Raw genomic sequence first — 21,949 nt, forward strand, 5'->3', positions numbered from 1 at the left:
TGGCATTGCGCTCGATGCGCTGACAGGTCACGATATCTGGTCTGATTGGAATAAAAATTCACTCCCAAATATTTCCACGTTTGATCATTTCCCCATTCTAGCTGTGGAACAGTGAGTTGCTACCAAAATAAAGCGCCCGCCTTCAAATTACAAGCTCCTTCCACCTATAGGAGGAGTACACATAGGCATCTGCGGACCAACCATCCTCCGTGCTTCCTCCCTGAACTTTATTCCTCGATATAGTGCTCAGTTCTGGGCTTCTTAACCTCTCGGGAAGTGGCTTCAAGAGATTCTAAAGACACTAGGTTGCCCTGAGGTGCTTGTCTTTTCTTGCTGGATAGTTGAATGTCCCTCTCGAAATCGGCAACGGTTGGAAAGGTCCAGGTGTGGTTGTGCTGAATCAACCTCGAGCGGATTTCAGCAACCATCTCCTTGGCCGAAGCAGATTGAGACTTGTTGAGAGAGCCGTTCGTGGCCTGACTGGCTTTGCTATGGTTAGTCTGTGGTCGAGCGGGATGTCCTTCCAAGCTGCTTGGTTCGATTGTGTCGGGGAGGGCGTGGCTTTTGAGAATCGACTTGAGTTGAGTGACTTCACGACGACGCTTTTGCTCTTGCATCACGGTTAGTGGAGGTGACGGCGATCTCTCACCTGGATCAGGACTGTGAACTGTGACCTTGCGGCTCATAGCATCTTCCTTGATCGATGGCTGAGTTTCTGCCGCGCCGTTGGTTTCGGCCGAGAGAGGCAATGGTGTCGTATTAACTTCGCAGGATGTCACTACTTCCGAGACAGCTGGATTCGGCATTCTGTCTGTAATCTCTAGCTGAACCCACTCCTCTTCCGTTGCCAGGTAGCTGGCTGATGATTGTATGGATCCACTGATCTCCATGACTCTGTCCAGCTTTTTGTCGCAGTCTTCGACCTCCGATACTCGCATCGCGACGGCCTTGAGCTGTGATCGCATCTTGTCAATTGTTTGAATATCCTTGAGCCATCCATTTCGGAGAATTTCAGCTTCTTCAGCTTTCTGCTCAAATGCTTGGATTTTGTTTCTTAGTTGAGCAGTCATCTCCCGCTCGTTTTCCAATGTCGCTTGTAACTCGGAAGTTTTGTCGTCAGTCTGAGTCGTGATATGCTTCTGTTCGCCGATATGGGTTGTTAAAACATTCAAAACATTCTCATTGGCTTGAAGCAATTGCGCCATCTTCTCTCTCTCCTGCCCAAGCCCCTGTCCCAAAGTGGCTCGAAGATTGGCAATGGCGTTGTTCAACGGCTTTATGGTGTCCTCCCCGTTTTTCATTGCTTCAGATACCATTGCTTCCACCTTTTTGGCGAGCTGTTCATACGCATGTTGACGCTGTCGATCCGTTTCGTTGGACTTATTCTCGTGCGCTGACATCTGCTGCAAGATACCTTGTAGCATATTGATTGTCTCGCGCTGATTGCTTTGTCCGTTGCCTGCGAGGACGTCAAATTTCTGGCCAATGTTTTCACAAGAGCCCACTGCATTCTTCAAACTGCAGTCAAAGTTCTGAATATGGTCTGACAGCTCTCGAAATCTTGCGCTGGTCCCTTTTTCGTCTTGTTCCAATGCCTTCACAATCCGGCTTGCCTCCCCTTTGAAGCGGTCGAGATCTTGCCCAACTGATCCCCCTAACTGTGAAATTGCTTCTGAAACGTTGCTTTGCCCACTCTCCAGTGAAGAAATTGCCGGCAATAAGCTACTGTTGTGTAAGCCATGAAAAGACCGTTGGATTTACATAATCCTCACCTCTTGCCAATGTTCTTTTCGGCGATAGCCAGCTTGAGCTCAAGATCCTCTTGCGAAAGCATCTTGGACGCGAGCTGATTTCCACCTGTGAGCAGAGAATCCAACCTGTCAAAATGTCAGAAGGAATGGATTTGCAGAATAAAAGTGAGAGCCAAGTACTTCGAATTCAGCGCGCTCATCATTTGCGTACTCGACCTAGCATCGAATTCACGTTGTTCGCTTTGGAAGTCATGATGTGCTATCAATGAATCCACCTTGGCCTTCAACGCCCAAACGCACTGATGTACTGAGTCTTGCTCTTTTGTTTGAGCACTCAGTTTGTCGGCAAATGTTTTCTCCTGGGCCCATAAAGCTTCTTGGAGGTTCAGCTTTTCCTTAAGCTCTGATATGACCTGGTCCTCTGTTGCCTGATCAGTTAAACATCACGATGGCATTCACAGCCGATGTCTTACTCTTTTGAACATCTTTTTGCATTTGCATGCGGTACTCGTCCATGCATTTCTTCATCTCCTCGCGGATCTTGAGGCTGTTTTTCAAAGCTTCATCGACTGCATCCGAGGATGCCGTTTTGCGTTCGTTCTCTTTTTGCAGCTGGTCCATCGTGTCTTTATAATACGTTTCCGCACGCCGAAAGAGAACTCCTTGCTCCCCGATGGTCTCATTGAGCTTACGTCGGTAGGAGTCATATTTATCTTTAGCAAGCTTCCCTTGCTTCTTCTCTTCCGACAATTGCTCCTTCACGGACGTGAGTTCAGAAGCCAACCCCTCTTTCTCTTCGGCCACTTTGTTATTATTCTCGAGCAGCGCGTTGTAACGCTTTTGAGCGTCAGACAACTGTGTGCTCTTCTCTTCCAGTGACCTTCCTATATCTCCAAGCTTCTCCCGTTCACCTTGAAGAATCTTTTCAAGCTTCCCGAGCTTTGACCTAGCCGCCTCAGTTTCTTCTTCTGCAAGTTGGATACACTGATTCCAAAAATGAGTAATATGTTGAATTGCCCTTTGATCGCGACTCTGTTTTGACTTTGGGGATGATTTGTGAACGCGCGACCGTTTCTTGGAGATGTTGCTGCTTGTGGTGGAACCGGACCGCTGGTGGGATGGCCGTTCATGTGTGTCGCGAGAGAGAACAACAATTGGTCTGTGTTCATAATTTTTGGGATGTTTGTGCCGCGATTCCATCGGACTGCGGTATGTAGGAAGTTCCAGATCGCCACAAATGCTTGGGGTGTGCTGGCGTTGTGCATTTCGGCTCTTTGTGTTATTGCTTCCCTTCATTCTCGGCGCAGTGGATGGGTCATCTTGTCCACGAGTGACCACATTGTGACCAATGGATTTGAATAGGTTGTTATCATCATTCCTTTGTGTTGGCGGCGAAGATGCAAGCTTTGGTGGCGACATTAGTCTGGTGGTCTTGTCCGTCTCGTGGCTCTGAGAGTCAGGCAAGACTTTGGGCTTGGTAATACGAGGAGACATGAACAAGATCGACTTCTGCACTTTGTTAGATATGGCCTTGTTATTCAGAAGAGTGAGTCATCCAAAAGAAGAATTGCTGAGCCCGCGCCATCTTACATTTTTGTCTGGTTGAGAGACCTCTGCTTCACCTCCATGCGTATGGACAACCTCTGCGTCTATTGGGTTTCCTGAGAGACATATCTCTGGCAAGTCCAAGGGTGAAGCTCTGGTGATTGAATCCATGATTCTGTCCTTTGGTGGAGAACCAGATAGAGTTAATTTTGGCTTTGGAGGCGGAGGACTCGGGGGCTTTGGAAACAGACTGTGCCGTTGAGTATTGGTGAATTGGCCGGGGCGAGGTAGATCTCTGGGCGGAAAGGTAAAGCCCTCTGACAACACTGCCTCAGAGATTGCTTGCTTGCTGTCAAGTGTACGACGGTCATCTCTTATTTTTGGAGAGGACAGTTCTGGAATCATGGGGAATGGGTTGCCGATGCCGGTGTCGTTGATTGCCCATCCAAAGTCAGATAGACTCTCGATGGGAGCTGGGCCACCAAATCCAGCACCAGTATTTGGAGGCGTTAAGTTGACACCTATTTGAGAAGGCATCTTTGCGTATGCGTAGTGTGAGATCGTAGAATGTGATGACTCGCTTCTGTCGTTGTTGGGTGAAAGCAATGAGTATGCGCATGTCGATTTTTCACTACCATGTACGGGAACAGCTTTGAGGAGTTGTTGTAATTAAGTTTGGCAAGAGAATTGTGGGATGTGCAGAATGAAGGCGGTCAATCTGCAGCAAGCGAGCTCGTCTAGATAATAGCTGTGGAAAGAGGCTTGATGCTCCTTCCAGCACTACTCCTAGAGACTCAACGTCAATATCTACTACCAGGTACTAAGTTAGCTTGGAAGAAATTGATAGGTAGTAGCACAAAAGGCCGATAATGATGTAACCCAATTCAATTTCCTAATGGATGTCTCATCATTATTCTATCAACATAACTAAGTTCATCTGTGGTCTTTGAGGCCAAGTAACAATCCGCCAGCTGCTGGGCTGGGTATTAAGGTAATGAAGCCAAAGTGCACGCCAAACTTGGCTACCAGCATCCCGTATCTCAAGCTTGACTGTGATACTAGAAATAGCAAATACTAGAAAATTGTAGAGATAGCGGCAGATACAAGAAAGAGCAGCGATAGTAGCTAGTAGATACAATTACCTAGATTAAAGATGCACAGCTTTTCATCTCTTTGATGCTATTAATATAATACTCTTCGCCAACTAGCGACGGCTACCAGCCGTTCCCTTGAATTAACGGATAATTAAAGATACACATAAATAGAAACCACATTGTATTTGCGTGGCAATTGTCTCTTACCATCACAACACAATGATTGAAACACATCAGCCGTCGTGGATACCCTCAAAATGCCCTGGGCGCCTTGTCTCACAATCTTGAGACACTGCGAGTAATGACATACAAGTGTCCGCCTCGCATATCCTCATGGCAGTTAGAAACCACGCTTCTTCCATCCAATCCTTCACTCCCGCATCAAACAAAGCTTCAACGTCTCAGGCCCCTACATTACCGAACCCGCAATGCAAATGGCCGACTCCCAGGCTGCGTGGACCTGCCCCTCCAAAATCGGAAATCCCATCGTCAATCACCAATATCACAGTGATGCGCTTCAGGCCTTCTCAAATCGCATTAAGCGCGATGCACCAGCTCCTCCCCCAGTCACAAAAATAGGATCATTTTAGTCTCACGTCGTCACGGAGCCGTCACAGACAGAATCTGCGGGCGCGCAGTGATGCTTTAGCTGTTTGGCTCGCCTGAAGTGATGCACAGGATGATAAAGTCGCATCCTGTACACCTCATTGGCCGAGGCCCCTGCAGGTGCCGTTGGCGTCGGCGCTTGTTGGGTGAGACGAGGCCAATCATGAGGGCGCACCGCCGACGGTCGGTCATATCCAGGCACAGGCATCACAAAGAAAACTAGCGAAACGGGGCCGATGAGGATGCCCAGGGCGTTTACTGATACATGGGCCTTGGCCGGCATTTGTATGCAGGCACTTGTCGCGGGCAGAAATGGAGAGGAGGCGAGGGACAAAGAAAAGGGCTTGTTGCAATAAAGGGTGGGCTATGGCGCAGTTATTTCCGATCCGGCGGTTGAGTCTTTGGATGTTGTGATTTTATTCTTATTCTGCTGACTGCCTGCTGTGCTTGGAGATATCTCGTACGATATTTCGACTCCTCAGACAAGCCGCCTGGCTGTGGACTGATATCTGTTACTAAATACATACGCATACGAGCAAAGACGCCGAAACCCAATCGAAGCATACCGCCATGTCGCAGACTTCTGCGTATTTCCCTCTGGCCACGGACGATTCGTGGCAGGGCCAATCCGGCAGCATCACTGCGCAAGACGGAACCGACGCCGGTGCCGCGGGCGACAGCTCTGCCAATTCCATTACCCTCTCGACCGGAGCCCTGATTGCCATCATCATCGTTGTTGTGGTTGTTATCCTGATCGGCAGTAAGCAAAATCCGCAGTCCCTTAGCATGACTTATTTCCTAGCAGGCTGACACCTTTTAGTAACAACCGCTACCCTCTTCTTCATTGCCAAGAAACGTGAATGGACCATCAAGGAGACCATTAGAAGATCAACGAAAAAGGTTGCAACCGCTCTTACTCCAAGGCGATCTGAATTCCCCCGCTCTGTCAAAGGCTCAACACGCTCCAACCGACGTGGACGAACCAAGCTCGACGAAGTGCCTCCAACCCCTCGACTTCGACCTGAAGATTTGGAAAAAGGCTTGGCTCGCAGCGAGAGCAAATCCATCCCACAAAAGACTGGCGGAAAGTAACCATGACGAATTGGTGCGTGGATGTGGGTGCGAATGGGTAGTAGAGGCGTCAAGGCATTGATTGGGAACGACTAATGGCGAGTTTTTGCTTTTGTGTGCTTTTTATGGATGAAATTATGATATCGCTCATGGGTGTCCGAATGTATATACATATATCCTTTTGCTTTTCTGTTTTTGGTATTTCAAATGTTTATGGGTATCACATCTTTCTAAATGTGTTTGAGCTGGCGCTTCGCCTGCCCTTGTTGGAACGCCTTTGCGGAGGAGGCGCCTCTTCCTCTTCCTCTTGCTGTTGCTTCTTCTTCCTTGACTCTGGCACAAATGTGACTTGTCTCTCTCCACGAATCTCGCCGCCCTGTGATTTGTTGACGCGTGTAGACTTCTGCTGTCTTGAGCCCAGTGCGGAATCCTTTAGTTGTCGGCCTTCGTTTTGCGTTGATGATACCTTCATCACCACGTCATCTTTAGGCTTAGAGATGGGCTCATCATCGCTAGACTCTTCATCAGAGTCCTTGCCTTGGTATTTAGTCGTTCCATGCTTGGCCTCCAGCGCTTGCTGAACTGCTGTGCTGGGGTTGAGAGCCTTGAATTCACCACTGGCTTCATCCACTACAAAGTCTTCGTCTTCGAACAGCTTGCTGAATCGTGTGTCTCCCAAAAGACCGGCATCAGTATCAACCTCGCTTCTGTTCTCCTGCCTCTTGAGGAGTTTGTCGACAAGTCGCTGGTTGACCTTGACCTTCTTCGTGCCTCTGATGCGGCTAGAACGCTCCTTCTCAACCCTCTCCTTGACGCGCTTCTGTCTCTCGTCCTCGAATGCGTAAGGGTTCGCGATGAGTCTGGCTTGCTCGTACAGCTTGGACGCCACAAAGTATCCGTGCATATACGGTCGCAGCAGGTTGGTTTTCCCAATCAAGTGTGCTAGACTGAGCTGCTTCAGCTCCGGCAGCGTCAAGAACTTGTAGTTGTCGTAAGTCTCGGTGCGGACTTCTTCCGCCATCTCTTCCACCATATTGTCCAAGAAGGAGCACCATTTGGGAGCGGCGCCGAGCTGTGGAATGAAGAATGCGTGCTGCTGCTTGCCTTCGTTTGCCGTCAGCAGCATGCCAGTATTCTTGCACCAAGCCACGTCGTTGATGTCAACCACAGGCTCAACCGATGTCCATGGGTCTCCCGTCAACTCATCCCAGATTTTAATGATGCGCTTGTCGGCCGACAGAACCTTCTTCTCTTGTGAGGCCGTTGTCATGTGAATCAACTTCTTCACGGCGAAGCCATAGCCGTGATCCTTCTTGAGTAAGGGAGTAGGGCGACGGAGATCGAATAGCTGAATCATGCCAGTTGAGCTGCCAGTCGCCAGCGATAGACCGGACGAGTGGAAGTCCAGTGCTGTGACGCCGCCGTCGTGACCGGCAAGCAGCGCGACTCGTGACCTTGACCGGGGATCCCAAAACTCTACTGTGCCTATTGATGTACCAAATGCAAGCAGGTTGTGGGTATCCTCGGCGATGGCAGCGCAGTTGACGCTGCCAACGTTGATGCCGCCCTGTAGACCGCCGCCCAGCTCATCATCTTCTCCAACTTCAACCTGATAAGACTTCATAAACCTTCCAAGCTCAAGGTTCATGCGGAAAACCTCTCCCTTGCCGTCAGCGTCGATTCCAACAGCAGGAATGAGGGCCTCGGTGGATTGCCGATCGTATACAAGATCTCGACCGTATCTGGGAATGCGCGCCTCATAGTGGCAGCCCATGGGGGTGTGGAATTCGAGTTTTCGATCATTCTGGAGGTGTAGGGATTTTGAGTAGTCGGTAGAAAGCAGGACAAAAGTCTCGTTGAGCGACGTCGTGTGCCGTGTGAAAGAGAGAGAGAGTTGTGGAAGGTTGTGTACATGCAGCTGAGGCTTGTAGGTACCTGTGCTCATGACCCAATCGCCATCCTCACTGATTCGGACACACTGACTAGCCTCTTCAAACTCAAAGTCTTGCAGAAGCTCGACGCGATTCTGGTACTCGACATCGTTCTTCAGACTGCGCTTCCGACGGCGAGCCAGCCAATCTGGAAGAGGACGCGCGGTAGATGCGCCCGAAATTGTATAGACGGGGACGGTCCCCGGATTGGAGAGCTTCATGGCGGATGCAGAGTATCAGGTTCAGGGCTCCCTCGTTGGGATTTCGGCTGAAAATATCTGCAGTCGCAAAGGCAGAGACAAAAGATGCCAATGCCAGACAATTTTGCGGGCTATCAGAAAAATCAAGGTGAAGAAAAATTCCAGCCCCACATCGGTGACCGGTGAGCCGCCCCCACACAATCACTACCTTATGCTTTGTATGGATTCGCCTGACCGAGCGCTGGCCAGCCAATCGCCGCCACGCGCTGGATCCAGCACGCTTCGGACTCCCTGGAGACAGTCTGAGCCCTGTCAGTTCCGCGATGCGGTGCATTTTCAACGTTGCTTGATCATCATCTCCTCTTTTGCTCGACTGCCCCCATGGCCTGAGGCTGCACATGCTGGCAATACTAGGCATGTGGCTGATGTGCTCCTAAAGACTCTGCCTTCCCCCTAATCCCCGCGCTTCGGACGCCTCGTGACTCTATAACCGGTTCCTCGAGCTCGCGCCTATCGGGGCGACGCTCCTCGACAACCGCATCGATCGGCGAATACCCTCGTTGAGATGGAGCTCGGGCAGCACAGAGCATCAGAATCGCTTATCCTCCTAATCAGGGCTTCTTGAACTTGACCAGCACAGCTCTTGTGCCCGGCCCTCGGTCCGACCGTTTGCGCGAGACACCCCAGGACGCCGTGGCTTCGTGTCGACGACGGCAAACTGCGCTGTCACCGGCTGCCACGAGCCGATTACCTTACACGCAGTCGATATGGATACTGGGGAATATGAAACTAATACATTGTTAATTGTGAGCATGGCCCCTCCCTTGATGGTTATCCCCTCTTCGGCTGACCCCGGGTCCTAGAATAATGTCTCGTCGATCGCTTATCGTTTGTACGAACCGTCATCCAATCTGTCGCAAAACTTCGCCTCGGTCGCTCTTGAGATTGAAAACTCACTAAGGGAAAAGGGACACATCGTTTTATACGATGCAACCAAAAAGGCTCTGTGGCACTTCCAATTTATCCCCAAAGATGAAAATTCGGATGATTTGGGCGACAGCCTCGAGCTGCCGCCCGATGTGGCCGGGCATGGCCTGGTTTTGAGAGAACACGGTGTTATAGAGCCTCCGATAATACAAAAGCCTCGTTCTCAGGGCCTTCAATCTAGTGGCACGCCCACGAGCCTCCTGTCAACTGCTTCTGCTTTAGAACAAGCCCACCGTCCTGCTCTCTCATCACCTTTGCAGACCACTGCACCCATCACGCAAGACCCAGACCCAAGGGCCGAAAAATCCAAGGCCACATCGACAGCACAGAGAGCACTCTACGAAAAATTCATTGCGTCTATCTTGTTGACGATATCTACCACATTCTGTCGCCGAGTTGGGGCAGTTCCTCTCAACTACAGGACTGTAATACTCTCTCCGACGGCATACAATGCACAACCACACGGAGTTGCCATCGGAAGACCACAGATACTAGGCACTTTTAGGGCGTATTTGACGACAACGGGAGCATTGATGATAAGCCTGGCTCTGACGAAGTGTAGAGGGATATTGTCACTAGATGACGCTGTTCCCTCGAGTCTGGCCCCCTCTGGCTATTCTGTTCTTGCTGCCCCCTTTGGCATCATGACTGCTACGCAAAATTTTGTTCCTGGCGATGGCGGCGTGGCGAGTTTAGCTCAGACACCCATGACCCAATTCTTTAATTTTCGTGGTGGACTTGACGGACAAGAGTCGTTGTGGAAACAGGCTTGCCTACGATTCTTAAATTTCCGGGGCATAGCTGCCTCTACGCTAGGGGGCTGTCTCTGGGTGAATCTCTTGGTCCCCAAGCCGAAGAACCCAGATACCAGGGGCGACCAGCGATCCTCTAGCGCAAGCTCTTCATTCACGCTGCCATGGCCAAGGCGTCTATGCTTCCGCAAGAAGAACGTCGACGCATCTTCTACCAGCCGCGTGGTAGACACTGTACTGAGCGGCCATGAAGAAAGTCATGATCCACTGGGAAATGTCAAGGGATGGCATGCCTCTGTTACGGAAAGAGAAGAGAAAGTCAAACGAGCCATGGAGCGTGCCGCCAATGTCCCCAAGGATCCTCAACCACAAAGCGCGGAGTCAAAGACACCCAAACCCAGCGGCCTGTCACCCGTGGCCTTGCAGCGTCCCAGTACGGCCACGGCTGGTATCATGTACCCGACGCCACCAGATGGAGTTCACCAGCCCAATGGCGTGACTCCGTCCATTGATGGCACTCTTTCCAGTCCAGGTAACCCATTATCCGCTCCGGTCATCACGGAAGCGGATGCTGTTCAAAATGAACCAACTGGAGGAGACAGCGTCGACCAGTCGCCCGAGTTTGCAGATTCCAAGAGACACCGGAGCGGCAGTAATGTTCCTGGTGACGGCGAGACCGTCTTTGGGGGTGATATAGGAGGAGATATGTTTGACGACAATGACATTACCGAGGCCGATTTTAACTTTTTTGACGAGAAGCCAGGCGACATGGATGCCGATCTTCCAATGGCTGATATATCTAGCTCAGAAATGGCACTCCCCCCACCGCCCCAAGCCGTTGAAGAGACTGTAATTCCCGTCGATACCACGCCACTCCCTCTGGAGCCAACGCCTACATCGTTGCCTCTTCATCCTCCTGCCACCTCCTCGGCCCCAACTCCGGCCCAGGCCGCAACTCCCGTTCCCGCCCCTATTCCTTCTCTACCGCCACCAACTTCTACTCCTCTCCTTGCTCCTCCACTACCTCCTCCTCAGTCGGAGAGAGTAGTGTTTGCCAAACCCGAGCTGAAGCATGCGAGAAGCCAGAATGAAGACCCAGCCCGTCGCAGCCGGGGGGAGATACGGGTAACGCCTGCAAAGCGCGAATCTAGTCCTTTCGACCCCCACGCGGTGTTTAAGCGTGTGAAGGCATCTCTTAAAATGCCAAGATATGATTCCACCACATCTTCTCAGCCCACATGGAGAAAGGCCAAGATCTTTGAGAGCCTCGACTTCGACCCAGCGTTGCCTATGATTAATAAAAAATACGAGCAAGGGGGGCTCTTCGACCTGAGTGCTCTTTCAAAGGTGGAAAAGATGGAAAGGCCAAGCATTGATCTTCGGACCGTGCCCGAAACTGACTATCTGAAACGGCATGGCAAGCTCAGCAAGAAGCCAAGGGATCGACCCGTTACCCGAAGCACCATGGCCAAGCAATATTCCGCACTGGAGCCGCAAACGTTGACGACCAGCCCAATGAAACTGGACGGATCAATCTCAGGGGAGGACAGCAGCGCTGAATCGGACCAAGACGACTCCAGCTACACGTCGGACGAGCCTGGCTCTCCGCACAAGGCCAGCATCAGATTGATCAACGCAGACGACGATATCATGTCTCAAATCACCTCGCTAAGAGATTGCGATATTGAAGAGCCCGATCATCAGCTGGCCATGGAGCTACCGCGGCTATCCAAGTCTGACATGAACGGAGTGCCCCTCTCTGCGCTGTTCTCGGATCCAGAGCCCTTGTTGTTGGATATGGCCTTGAATGACGACGATTTGATCCAGATTGCGCAGATTGTGACCGAACAAGCAGCAACTGGTGGGCTGGATATCTTTAGAGCCTCGGATTTCGAAGCAGCCACCTTGTCGGCCAGCCAAAAGCGCCAAGAACTATTAACCCACAGTCGGGACGCCTTTCATACACTGGAAGATATCATTGCGCAGTTTTTTGGAGACACCATGCCTATGCGCTTGAAAGGCTTGTTGGATATTCAAGACGTACCGCTTCTGAGCCAGTTCCAGCCGCGGCAGATGCCCGGCCGAGAAGGAAACCCCGAAGCTCTGCGGCCAAGCAACCTATATCAGATTCCTAGCCCACATTTGGAAGTTCAAAGGGCAGACACGAAGCTCTCTGTTCTGCCGTCGGCGGTTTCATTCTGGGAGAGCTTGGGCCTCTCTCCTTCCTCTGGCAGTAAAAACCTCAATGCAATTTGCGTCTATCCTGGATGGCCTGGGATGGGAGACAACGTCAAGACCTTTCTTGACCGCATCAAAAGTGTGTATGAGTTTTTGAAGCTGGGCACGTTTGAAGTCATGCCTCTTGGTGCGGATATGGAAGCAGGGCTTTTGCCATATGAGATTGATAGGATTACCACTTCTCCCGACGCCACTGTGACGGGACATGGATCGGCCATGATTGAAAGTATGGAAGTGCTGCGCGGGATATTCACCAACCTCGCAATTACCGAGACAAACTTTGTTATTTACTTCGTCTACTCGCCGGACAATCCCGGGACCATTATCGAATCTTGCACGGCGTTTCAGCGATTCTTTGAAACGTACCAAAAGATTTTGGCAACCCGAAAGGAGCCTCCTCAGAATGAACTAGTTTTGCAGCTGGTATCGGCAGATCTTCTGTCTTCCCCCTCGGCCTTGGTCGTCACTCCGACTTCAGACCTAGTCAGACTCTGCATCGAGACCTACGATCGCTGTACTCTCTTTGGGGGACCAATGCCTGCTCCGGCCATTAGACTCGAGCAACTCTTACCACGGATCATTGATTTCAAGCTGACTACTAATCCGTCAGCATCGCTCATCCGCGAGAACTCTTGCATTCATGTGGCATACGCCCAGAGCGTCGACGAGCGGTGGATTACAGCTGCTTGGACGGACGATAGGGGAAACCAGCAAGCAACGGCTTCTTATTGCATGGGGAGAAAGGGGAAGCAGCCGTCTCGCAACATGAACGAGATTGCCAATGAGATATGGGAGACTACGCTTGAATTGATCTCTGCGTGGAAAGTCCTTTGGAGAGTCATCATCACCAAGTGCGGGCCAATGCCGCAGCACGAGATGGACTTTTGGGTTGACTTGGCCCGCACCGAGATCAACGCCAAGGTAACGGTGGCTTTGCTCACGGTCGATACGAACCCATCGCTTCAGCTTTTACCGCCGGTGGTGAAGCTCGCGCCGCCTTCGGCTGCCCTTCACACGCCAGCATCTACGCCACTACCAAGCGCGTTTTCTCCAGAGCCGCCAACCCCTGCGACTCCCGCCCGCGAAGGCATGGCAGTCGCTACTCCCTCTGGCGATGGCGGCACTTCTAATGCTGGCGCTGCCGATGCGGATCTAGATGCCATTTTGACCGATGTCACCGATCAGACCTGGGGAGCTATTGCCGGCCACCGGCTCAGCAACTCCACGAGCATTCTGGAAGTACACCCTGCGTTGATCAGTGGCTATCTCATCAAGCGGACAGGAATCAAAGTGGAAGATGCCCCTATCGTGATGGAGGTGAATCTGGTGTACACGGAAGCCATGCCGCGAGTGCACGAACCCCTTTTCAGAGAAATGTTGGGATACTTTAGAGGGCTAGGCACTCTGGCCCGGGCCCGTGGAGTGGTTGATAGGGAAGCAGATGTGCGACCCTGGCATGTCGCGGCGGCCGAAAAAGCCGCGCGCGCATTGTATCTGTTAATGTGATTATTTGCTTTATTTTTCCTTTGTTTGAGGAGAAGGGGGCGGTGGCGTGGCTGAAGGGGGGGAATTCCATTTTTTGGTGATACCTTTGCAACGAGACACGTTGGAAAACCATACTATTAGGCGTTTTTTTTATTGTTGGCGTTGGAAATGGTTTGGCCGAGGTTGTTGTGCATTTCCGATCCAAGAGTGATAGAAGGGGGGGTGAGGGAAGCAAAACCACCAATGTGGATTTTCTTTTCAGCATATGCATAAGTACGGGTTGGCGATGATGATTATGGGTTTGTAGATAGGTTTTGATATATAGTATAGCTGGGGGTTATGAGACTTGGGGTACATACATAATTTGCTTTGTGTGTGAGAGTGAAGCATGGTGAGATGTGTGGCAAGTTGTGTGATGTGTGTGGACGCTGGATAGAAAGAAGCAATAGTGGGAATATTGCATCGTGAAGAATCACTTTAGACTTCTAGATGCTACCTATACAACGTGATATAAACCTAACAACTACATCTGTATTTTGGCCTGCTCAGGCATGTATTTGATATCTACGCCGTATGATTCTGGTGTCTTTGATTTAGGCAGTACATTGTGCTTACTGAGGCGACCCGACCCGCTAGAGGCATATACAGGTACCTCCAATCTACGCCTTGCAGGCAGCCTCTCCTCTGACTTAAGTCATGCATCTCTCCTCCTCATGACTCCCTCCCTCCCTCTCTGAACCAGTCATAATGGAGGCTTTGGCTTAAGAATCTGCTTACCCTGGCGAGAATAGAAGCCTGGGCGTGAGTCAGACTGTGGCTGCCACGTTTTGGATACATTTTGTTGCGCCACCGTTCAAGTCTTGGTAAGTTTTAGTGGATGAATCATCATCGCTGCAAGGGCTGTAAAATGCGTCCATGAGGCAATGGAAATTGAACTTGAAGCTGATTAACGAGTGGACGACCATGAAGATGCAGTAGATGATCATTACGCGGCATATTCCTTCTTCTTCTTTATTTATTTTCTGCTTTTCTGCATTTACAATTTACAACAGATATAGACCTTTCTATGAGACTGCCTGAACAGTAATCATAATGGACGTGGCATCGCTGGGAAGTCTCCCAGACGATCTCATTCTCGACATTGTCCAGCATCTGGACACGGCCCGCGATGTGGCTCATCTGGCCAGCGCATCGCGACATGCCCATGCCGTCATCAACCAGAGCGGGTGGCGCAGCTTCGTGAGGGCCAAGTTCCCTTCCATCAACATCCCCTTGGGGGCTTTGACGGGCTGGAATGCCGTGGCAGACCGCTTGACGTATCTCGACCGGTGCTGGGACAGTCGTGGGTTCTATCTGACGGTGTACGGAGAGAAGCCTCCGGCGCGGACCAAGAGGAGGGAGTTTCCCAGGAGCAGACAGTCTGTCAACTTTCACTCCGTCATTGATGCTACGACGCTCGTGGCTACGCAGGAGGAGCTGCTGGCGTGTGGCGCTGGAGAGAACTTGATTCTTCGACGAAAGGGCGTGAGCGGCAAGGGCCCGGATAGCTGGAGCAAGTTGGGAGGCCGCGAGGCTGGATATGCAGCTGGGACGGGAGATGTGACGGCAATCAGCCTCATCCAGCGCCAGCAGCTCCCGGAGGTGGTTGTTGGAAGGGCTGACGGAAGCCTTCAGCTCTTGTCTGTCGGAGATGAGACGCTGTCGGATGCTTCTCAGAGGTTTCTTCCCTCACACGATGCTAATAATCCATCTGGAGTGCCTCTAAGCCGAAGGTCTCCTGGGCAGAGGGCGATTTCATGGACCGAGTGGGAGTCCGATGCCAAGTTGCTGGCAAGCTGCAGGAGCTCCGTCTTGACGCTTTACAACCTTTCCGATGCCGAAGAGGCAACTCTGAAACCTGTTCTCTACTACGACGTTGCTAAGGATGGCTCTGTCGACGAGGTTTCGCTTCTGCGCAGCGCCAAGTTCATGGCCAACGATGTGATTGCTTGTAGCATTGGTGGTAGCACTGAGCCTTTGAGATGGGCCAAGATGAGGCCCAGTGGAATCGAGTTTTTCAACGCAGCAATGAGTTCCAGGGTTAGTGGCGGTGCTTCGGCGGATTCCAAGAGGTCGGCTGAGAAGACGACGGTTCGTGCTATTCAGCCGGTTACAAGGATGAATGATAATCTGCTGCTCAGCGCCTGGGACGACGGAAGCCATAGGTAAGATGAGAGGTGGCAATCCAAAGCTAGAGTCACTTTTCAAGCAGCTAACTCAAGTATGTGATGCTAGGCTGTCAGATTTACGAACTCCTTCAGCCCACGATGTTCTATATCGTGATGGCTTCCAGCCGTATCAGGCTAGTAGTTCATTGCTAGTATATGGATCTGAGCGATTTGTAGCTGGCAACAACTGCAGCCCTGACCTCCGATTCTTCGACTTTCGTTTCCCGAAGCCGTATCATCACACTAATGCCATGCCTTGTTCCGGAAACACACCTCTCCCTGGACGACCCCATCAGTACGGGGCCATCAATGAAGTCGATGGACTTCAGATCAAACCGGTCGAAGAGTGCGATTCCTCGTCTGGTCGATCGTGCACATGGCACCATCTATCACGACAAGATAGCTGGCGGCCAGACGCAGTCATGCACATCTACAGCACATCTATGGACCGAGTCCATTCCTTGGCCAAAGCATCCGACCTGTCGACGTCGTTCTACTGCGGCGTTAGGGGAGCTGTCGTAGAGGCGACGTATTCCCTAGCTGAAGACGTAGACTTGGTAGTCTCTCGTAGGTCATCGCCGGAAGGATGGCAAGCCATCGACCCCGAGGGAAGAGCGTCGTTGATAGAGACGGGTGTTGGCCTCCGTGATGGAGAGGCACAGCTGGAGGAGCAGACGCAGACGAGGATGCCGGAGCTTTATTACTATGAGCGGTGGAGGATTCCGGAGGGGGAGACGGAGTATAAGAGGGAGCAAGGGAGGCGTTTGGATCCGGCGTTGGTGACTAGCCGAAGGAGCAGAGGATGAGCTTTATGATGACGTGGCCTTGGTAATGTCTGTGGCACGGCGAATGATTTGAGGAGATTTGGTGTTGACGATGACTTGGCTGATGGGAAAGTTGGTTTGTTGTCTGTGAATGGATCATATAGATGGGCCATACACGGTTCTTGAAGTTGTTTGGATAAAGAAAGCATATGGGACGTCACGACGAATGGAATTATATAGGACTGGAAATGATTTCTTTGATGATTTCTTCTAAACTACTTCTAGTATCGCTACTCTCTTCTAGTATCGTATCGCAACTTTCTTCTAGTATCACTACCTGTTTCTACGTATTATACAATGGCTACGGCTCAAAGCGACATCATCTAAACAAAACTGAACCGGATTCTAACCAGCCGCCAGAGCTCTCGGGTGACCTATACCTACCTAGTTGTAATGATGAACGTATGGGCAAATGCTATACCTCTGTCGAAGCCAACAACTCATAGAAAGCTTTTGAGCGAATGAACCATGGGTTTCACGCCGCAAGCTTCCAGCATCGGGATTCTTTTCTAGCATCAGTCAACGTTAGATATCCAAGTAGCTAACTTGGACTACTGGATAGCTACTCTCTTAAAGTGTACTAGATTTTGAACCCCCGTAGATTATGAGTTGGATAGGATGGAAGTTAATGCCTGCTAAATACCAAATCCCAGCAATATCCTCGTCGTCAGGATACCCTCATGATATAACGCCCCCCCAGTGCCGTAACCAAGCTCCAATGCTCTGTATCCATGAATCCCAAGCCCCCAGCCAGAGCCAGAAATAAACTCCCCGTCTTGCAAAGCTTTACTCGTTCTCGCCCTGTGCTGCCACGCCAAAGGCTTTGGAGATTGCGACCATAAACTTCCGCATCTCCGCCCAGTGCTTCTTCTCCTCCTCCCGGTGTTTTTTGTCCTCTTCCCAATATTCTTTCATCTCCTCCTGGCGTTTCTTCTCCTCCTCCCTGTACTTTTTCATCTGCCCCTTGAATTCCTCGTTCTTCTTCGCTTCTTCGCGAGCTTCAAGTTGCATGACGACCACCTTGTCGACCAGAAGTCTCAGACTATTCTCGTATTTTTCCAAGAGTGCCGCCTTGTGGTCCATCGTCCATAATGGGTTTTGTTCTATAGCCTCCACCACCTTGTCAATGTCGAATTCTTCTTCAGCAGTGGATTGTCGCGGACGCTTGTCGAGGGGCTGATGGCCAAGGGGACTCGGAGACGCAACGCGTTTTCCTTCTGCGTTTGGTGCTCTGGAGATTATCTCCTCTTCAGAGAACTCGTCTTCAGAGATGTATTCTTCGGAGTGACATTCGTCGGAGACGTATTCTTCGGAGACCTCTTCATCAGTGGTATATTCGGTGATAGCTACTTCTTGATCTGTGGAGGAGCTATCATAGCCGGCACGGGATTGTATATTTTCCATGAGTTCGACAAGATTCGGAACGGAAGGGTTTGCCGAGTCTTCATCATTGATCGTCTCCATCATGGCGTTCTCGGCAATACTCTCCAATCTTGTGGTGGTTTTTACACTTGGGAAGAGGAGCGTGAAACAAACCGAGAGGTGAAGAAGGGAAAGAAGAAGAAAACGTTCGAGGAGAAGTTGAAGAGGTCAATAAAGAACAGGTCATGTGAGTATGCATTCACCGTGGGTAGAACCGAAGGGGTGGTGATATAGAGGGTGACAACTGATCACAGCTGCCAAGGGTATCAAAGCCGGTTTCATTCGAAGCATTATTGAGTAGTGAATGTAGTTGGTGAATGCTAGAGAACAGTCGGATGAAGACGCTTGATCTGCACTTCAATCATAGTCACTGCCGTCATATTAAAAAGGTGGAGAGACGTCGTGATACAACAACGTGGTTTAGTCAACACTAATTTGGGATACCGTAACATAATCCTCTGAAGATTGCTAAATCGACTTAATCTACACTGCCGTTTAATTCCCATCACTTTAAACCACACAGAATCAAGCTTTCCTCTGAGTCCGGCTAAATAGTTCCCCAAAGACTGGAATATCGCGAATGAGGCTTCCAATCTGGTCCGTTGCTTAGTCCTATACATCGTAAATATGGTGATCCCTCGGGGCAGATATCCTCATTCTTGGTCGTCATTGTCGCTTTCGTCAACGACTTCGATTGGCAGCGGAATACCTGCCGTGTTTGCAAATGCCGTCATAAACTGACGCATCTCGGAAATGAAACCATCGAGTTTGGCCTCGCTCCTCATTGCGGTTTCTTTGGCAATCTTCACATCCTCCTTCATTTCGAGGAGGTCGGAGCTCGTCATTCGCGGCCTTTCGGCTGTTGTCGAGGCGAACTTGGCAGCATCAACAAAGCGTTGGAAGGCGAGAGACGACCCGACACCAGTGACTACGTGGTCAATATCAAAACCGCCATTGTCGGTTGCTTTTCGTGTGCGTTTAGGTCCCAATGGCCGAAATGTCAGAGAGTGCTCGACGGCGTTTGGCCGCTGGAGGGGATTTGCATATCCCGAGAGCTACACTCTGCTTTGCCTGACACACTGGCTTGAGGACGGTCACCTGTTCTTCGGTTCCAGAGAAAGCATATGCGCCGTCCACAGTCATGGTTATCGTGGCATTAGTGGCCACGGCTGGCTTATTGATCGTGGTCCAGTTAGGGCGTACGACGGCAGATGAGTCCAATGTGGATGTGACCATTTCCTCTTGTTCGCGAGTCTCGAGTTGGGTTGCCTGTGCCCAATACATTACGACACATTTCATTCCATCAGCGTACCTTGGATCATCTGCCGCAAGGTTGAGATCCTTCTCGCCGAATCTGATGACATCTTTCTTCCTCTCAGTCTTTGCGGCTGACATCTTCAATTGTCTTGAATTCGTCGATGGATGTCAAGAGGCGAGCGAAATTAGGCGCAGAGATGGAATAAGGGGGAAATTTGCAGCAAGATAGGAGAGGGACGTGCCATTATGTCTGGGAGTAAAGTGAAAATAAAACTAAGTGGATTTTGGCAGCCCATTCGACAGCTGTCACAGATGCTGGGCTTCGAATTCACGCAGATGTCTGAAGATGCTGGGATAAGGTTGATAAATTGAAACCATTAGTGTATGGTGTTGATGACGCTGGAGATTCCGCCGAAGTCACTGGAGAGGTTATTGCTCCGTCACATCAGCCAATCGATACCAGCGATTGACATACCCAGTTACAACAGTGGCTCAAGATATCACGAGATAATAAAGGCCGTAGAATTAATGTGAAAAGCTGGATAGTAATAATAGTGCGTACTAACCATCACCTCAAGACCGATAGTGGTCATATAGCAGATACTAGAAGAATTTGCAACAATATCTAGCAGATATCCCAGAATGAGTGATGATAGTCGATAGTAGTGGATAGTAGAAAAGGTAGCGATACTAGCAGATACTAGAGATAGTAGCGATACTAGCAGATACTAGAGATAGTAGCGATACTAGCAGATATCAGACGCGCCAGTTTCACAAGACACTTGTTCCGTATCTTTGATGTTGTAGTCTCCGCAACGCTGGATACAACTTGAGATGCCGACCAGTAGAGATATCATAACACACAGCAGCTGTTCCGAGTAGCACCAAGCTGAGATTCAGTCAAAAAGGGAACCGTATTTCATTCATTATTATCGACTAAACCCACGCCATTATTTCATCCCTCATAGCTTCGTGTCAGGCACAATCAAAGCCAGCTTCTCCCTCAGCGCAGTCTCGGCCTCCTTCTCAATACGAGCAACCAGTTCGCCGCAGGTCGGGATATCGTGAATCAGGCCCATGACCTGGCCTGTCGTCCAGACCTATCAATCCCCACCACTGTCAGTAAGACGAAATAACAAGAGACCCAATAGGCAAATAGAAGGTGAAGGGGATAATAAAACTCACGCCGTATTCCGGGTCACCATTAATGAAGACCTCCTTCCCTCTCTTTCCACTAACATAAGGCGCCACCTCTGAGAATTCGCCCGTCGTACTCTCTTTCTCAATCTTTAGCGCATCCGTCGCCACCTTGTTCTTGTACAGCCTCGTGGTGTTTGTCCAACGTCTCAACAACAGCGTCGTGTCCGTCTCCTGGCCTTTGACGATGGCCTCCTTGATGTTTACATGTACAGGCGCTTCTTTTGTGGCCACGAACCGGGTTCCCATGTTGATACCGCAAGCTCCCAACACCAGCGCCGCCGCAAGTCCCTGCCCATCAGCAAACCCCCCCGAAGCAATAAACGGAATGTTCAGCGTCTGCCTCGCCCTGCTCAACAAGATGAAATTCGTAATGTCGCTCTCGCCCACGTGCCCCGCGCACTCAAACCCGTCAATGCTCAAAAAGTCGACGCCCAGCTTGATGGCGCTCTGGGCATGGCGAATCGTCGTGCACTTGTGCAGCACCGTGATGCCCGCGGCCTTGAGCTGGCGGATGACGGGGCCGGGCGAGTTCCCGGCCGTCTCGACAATCTTGACGCCCTCGTCGATGATGGCCTGCGCGTAGGCCGGGTAGTCGGGCGGGAGCAGGGAGGGCAGCAGCGTCAGGTTGACGCCAAAGGGCTTGTCGGTCAGCGTGCGGCAGCGCTGGATCTCGGCGCGCAGGGCTTCGGGCGTCGGGGAGATGAGGGCGGTGATGATGCCCAGGCCGCCGCCGTTGGAGACGGCCGACGCGAGGTCTGCGGTGCCGACGTGCATGAGGCCGCCCTGGATGACGGGGACTGGGAGGCTTGTTTGTTAGCCGACCCAAGGCGAACGGTGATGGATGGTAAAGAAGGGCACATACCGCGAATGCCCAGGCGCCGGGTGAGCTCCGTGTTGAAAGGCATCGTCGCGTTTCTTGTTCTTGTTCTCGGTCTATGTCTTGTGCAGGTCCTGTCTGTTTCCTCGTCTTGTGTATTTTTTCTATTCCAGCATCCAAACCTCAAATATAAAACGCTCTCTTTCTTGCCTTGTCAAAATCAGCACTTCTTATAACGCCAGAAAAGTCTACGGACGGCAGCAAGATTACCGCTCCCGAACAAATAGCCCTTTATGCCGAGGCAAGTCTCTCGCGTACGCTGACAGCAGCCCCACCCTTCGATGGCCTTTTCCCTTGCATGTTATAGCTCGGCCCCATTCCACGCTTTGGGGTTAGGCTGAGCCCCGGACTTCACATGCTAAAACACCTTGAATACCTGCTGTGCAGAGACGAGACAAGATACAGTGAGTGGCTGCTGTACCGTCTCCTCCCTGTAACACTCTGCTGTATACAAACCCTTGTACTCTAGGCCATCGTCATCATCTCATCCAACCGCATCACC

At 50.9% G+C, this 21,949-nt stretch overlaps 8 protein-coding genes across 8 annotated transcripts; 3 read left to right on the forward strand and 5 right to left on the reverse strand.

Moving 5' to 3' along the window:
- Window positions 1–227: 227 nt before the first annotated feature.
- Window positions 228–3,833, reverse strand: Triagg1_4106 (uncharacterized protein; the record flags this gene model as incomplete). The annotated part of the gene is made up of 5 exons (XM_062898473.1): window positions 228–1,722; window positions 1,773–1,877; window positions 1,932–2,172; window positions 2,225–3,260; window positions 3,342–3,833. The coding sequence occupies 5 exons, from the start codon at window positions 3,831–3,833 to the stop codon at window positions 228–230; spliced, it is 3,369 nt and encodes a 1,122-aa protein (XP_062757126.1).
- A 1,733-nt stretch (window positions 3,834–5,566) lies between these two features.
- Triagg1_4107 (uncharacterized protein) lies at window positions 5,567–6,088 on the forward strand (the record flags this gene model as incomplete). The annotated part of the gene is made up of 2 exons (XM_062898474.1): window positions 5,567–5,756; window positions 5,817–6,088. 2 exons carry the CDS (start codon window positions 5,567–5,569, stop codon window positions 6,086–6,088), a joined length of 462 nt encoding a protein of 153 aa, XP_062757127.1.
- Window positions 6,089–6,287: 199 nt separating this feature from the next.
- Triagg1_4108 (uncharacterized protein) lies at window positions 6,288–8,219 on the reverse strand (the record flags this gene model as incomplete). Its single annotated transcript, XM_062898475.1, has 1 exon — window positions 6,288–8,219. One exon carries the CDS (start codon window positions 8,217–8,219, stop codon window positions 6,288–6,290), a length of 1,932 nt encoding a protein of 643 aa, XP_062757128.1.
- A 746-nt stretch (window positions 8,220–8,965) lies between these two features.
- On the forward strand, window positions 8,966–13,681 carry Triagg1_4109 (uncharacterized protein; the record flags this gene model as incomplete). Its single annotated transcript, XM_062898477.1, has 2 exons — window positions 8,966–9,004; window positions 9,062–13,681. 2 exons carry the CDS (start codon window positions 8,966–8,968, stop codon window positions 13,679–13,681), a joined length of 4,659 nt encoding a protein of 1,552 aa, XP_062757129.1.
- A 1,071-nt stretch (window positions 13,682–14,752) lies between these two features.
- On the forward strand, window positions 14,753–16,673 carry Triagg1_4110 (uncharacterized protein; the record flags this gene model as incomplete). Its single annotated transcript, XM_062898478.1, has 2 exons — window positions 14,753–15,864; window positions 16,061–16,673. The coding sequence occupies 2 exons, from the start codon at window positions 14,753–14,755 to the stop codon at window positions 16,671–16,673; spliced, it is 1,725 nt and encodes a 574-aa protein (XP_062757130.1).
- Window positions 16,674–17,477: 804 nt separating this feature from the next.
- Window positions 17,478–18,158, reverse strand: Triagg1_4111 (uncharacterized protein; the record flags this gene model as incomplete). Its single annotated transcript, XM_062898479.1, has 1 exon — window positions 17,478–18,158. The coding sequence occupies one exon, from the start codon at window positions 18,156–18,158 to the stop codon at window positions 17,478–17,480; it is 681 nt and encodes a 226-aa protein (XP_062757131.1).
- Window positions 18,159–18,766: 608 nt separating this feature from the next.
- Triagg1_4112 (uncharacterized protein) lies at window positions 18,767–19,508 on the reverse strand (the record flags this gene model as incomplete). Its single annotated transcript, XM_062898480.1, has 2 exons — window positions 18,767–19,141; window positions 19,194–19,508. 2 exons carry the CDS (start codon window positions 19,506–19,508, stop codon window positions 18,767–18,769), a joined length of 690 nt encoding a protein of 229 aa, XP_062757132.1.
- Window positions 19,509–20,332: 824 nt separating this feature from the next.
- Window positions 20,333–21,475, reverse strand: Triagg1_4113 (uncharacterized protein; the record flags this gene model as incomplete). The annotated part of the gene is made up of 3 exons (XM_062898481.1): window positions 20,333–20,470; window positions 20,556–21,367; window positions 21,433–21,475. 3 exons carry the CDS (start codon window positions 21,473–21,475, stop codon window positions 20,333–20,335), a joined length of 993 nt encoding a protein of 330 aa, XP_062757133.1.
- Window positions 21,476–21,949: the final 474 nt, after the last annotated feature.

This window comes from Trichoderma aggressivum (genome assembly GCF_033847375.1).
Source record: "Trichoderma aggressivum f. europaeum strain CBS 100526 chromosome Unknown scaffold_012, whole genome shotgun sequence".
Classification (NCBI taxonomy): Eukaryota; Fungi; Ascomycota; class Sordariomycetes; order Hypocreales; family Hypocreaceae; genus Trichoderma; species Trichoderma aggressivum.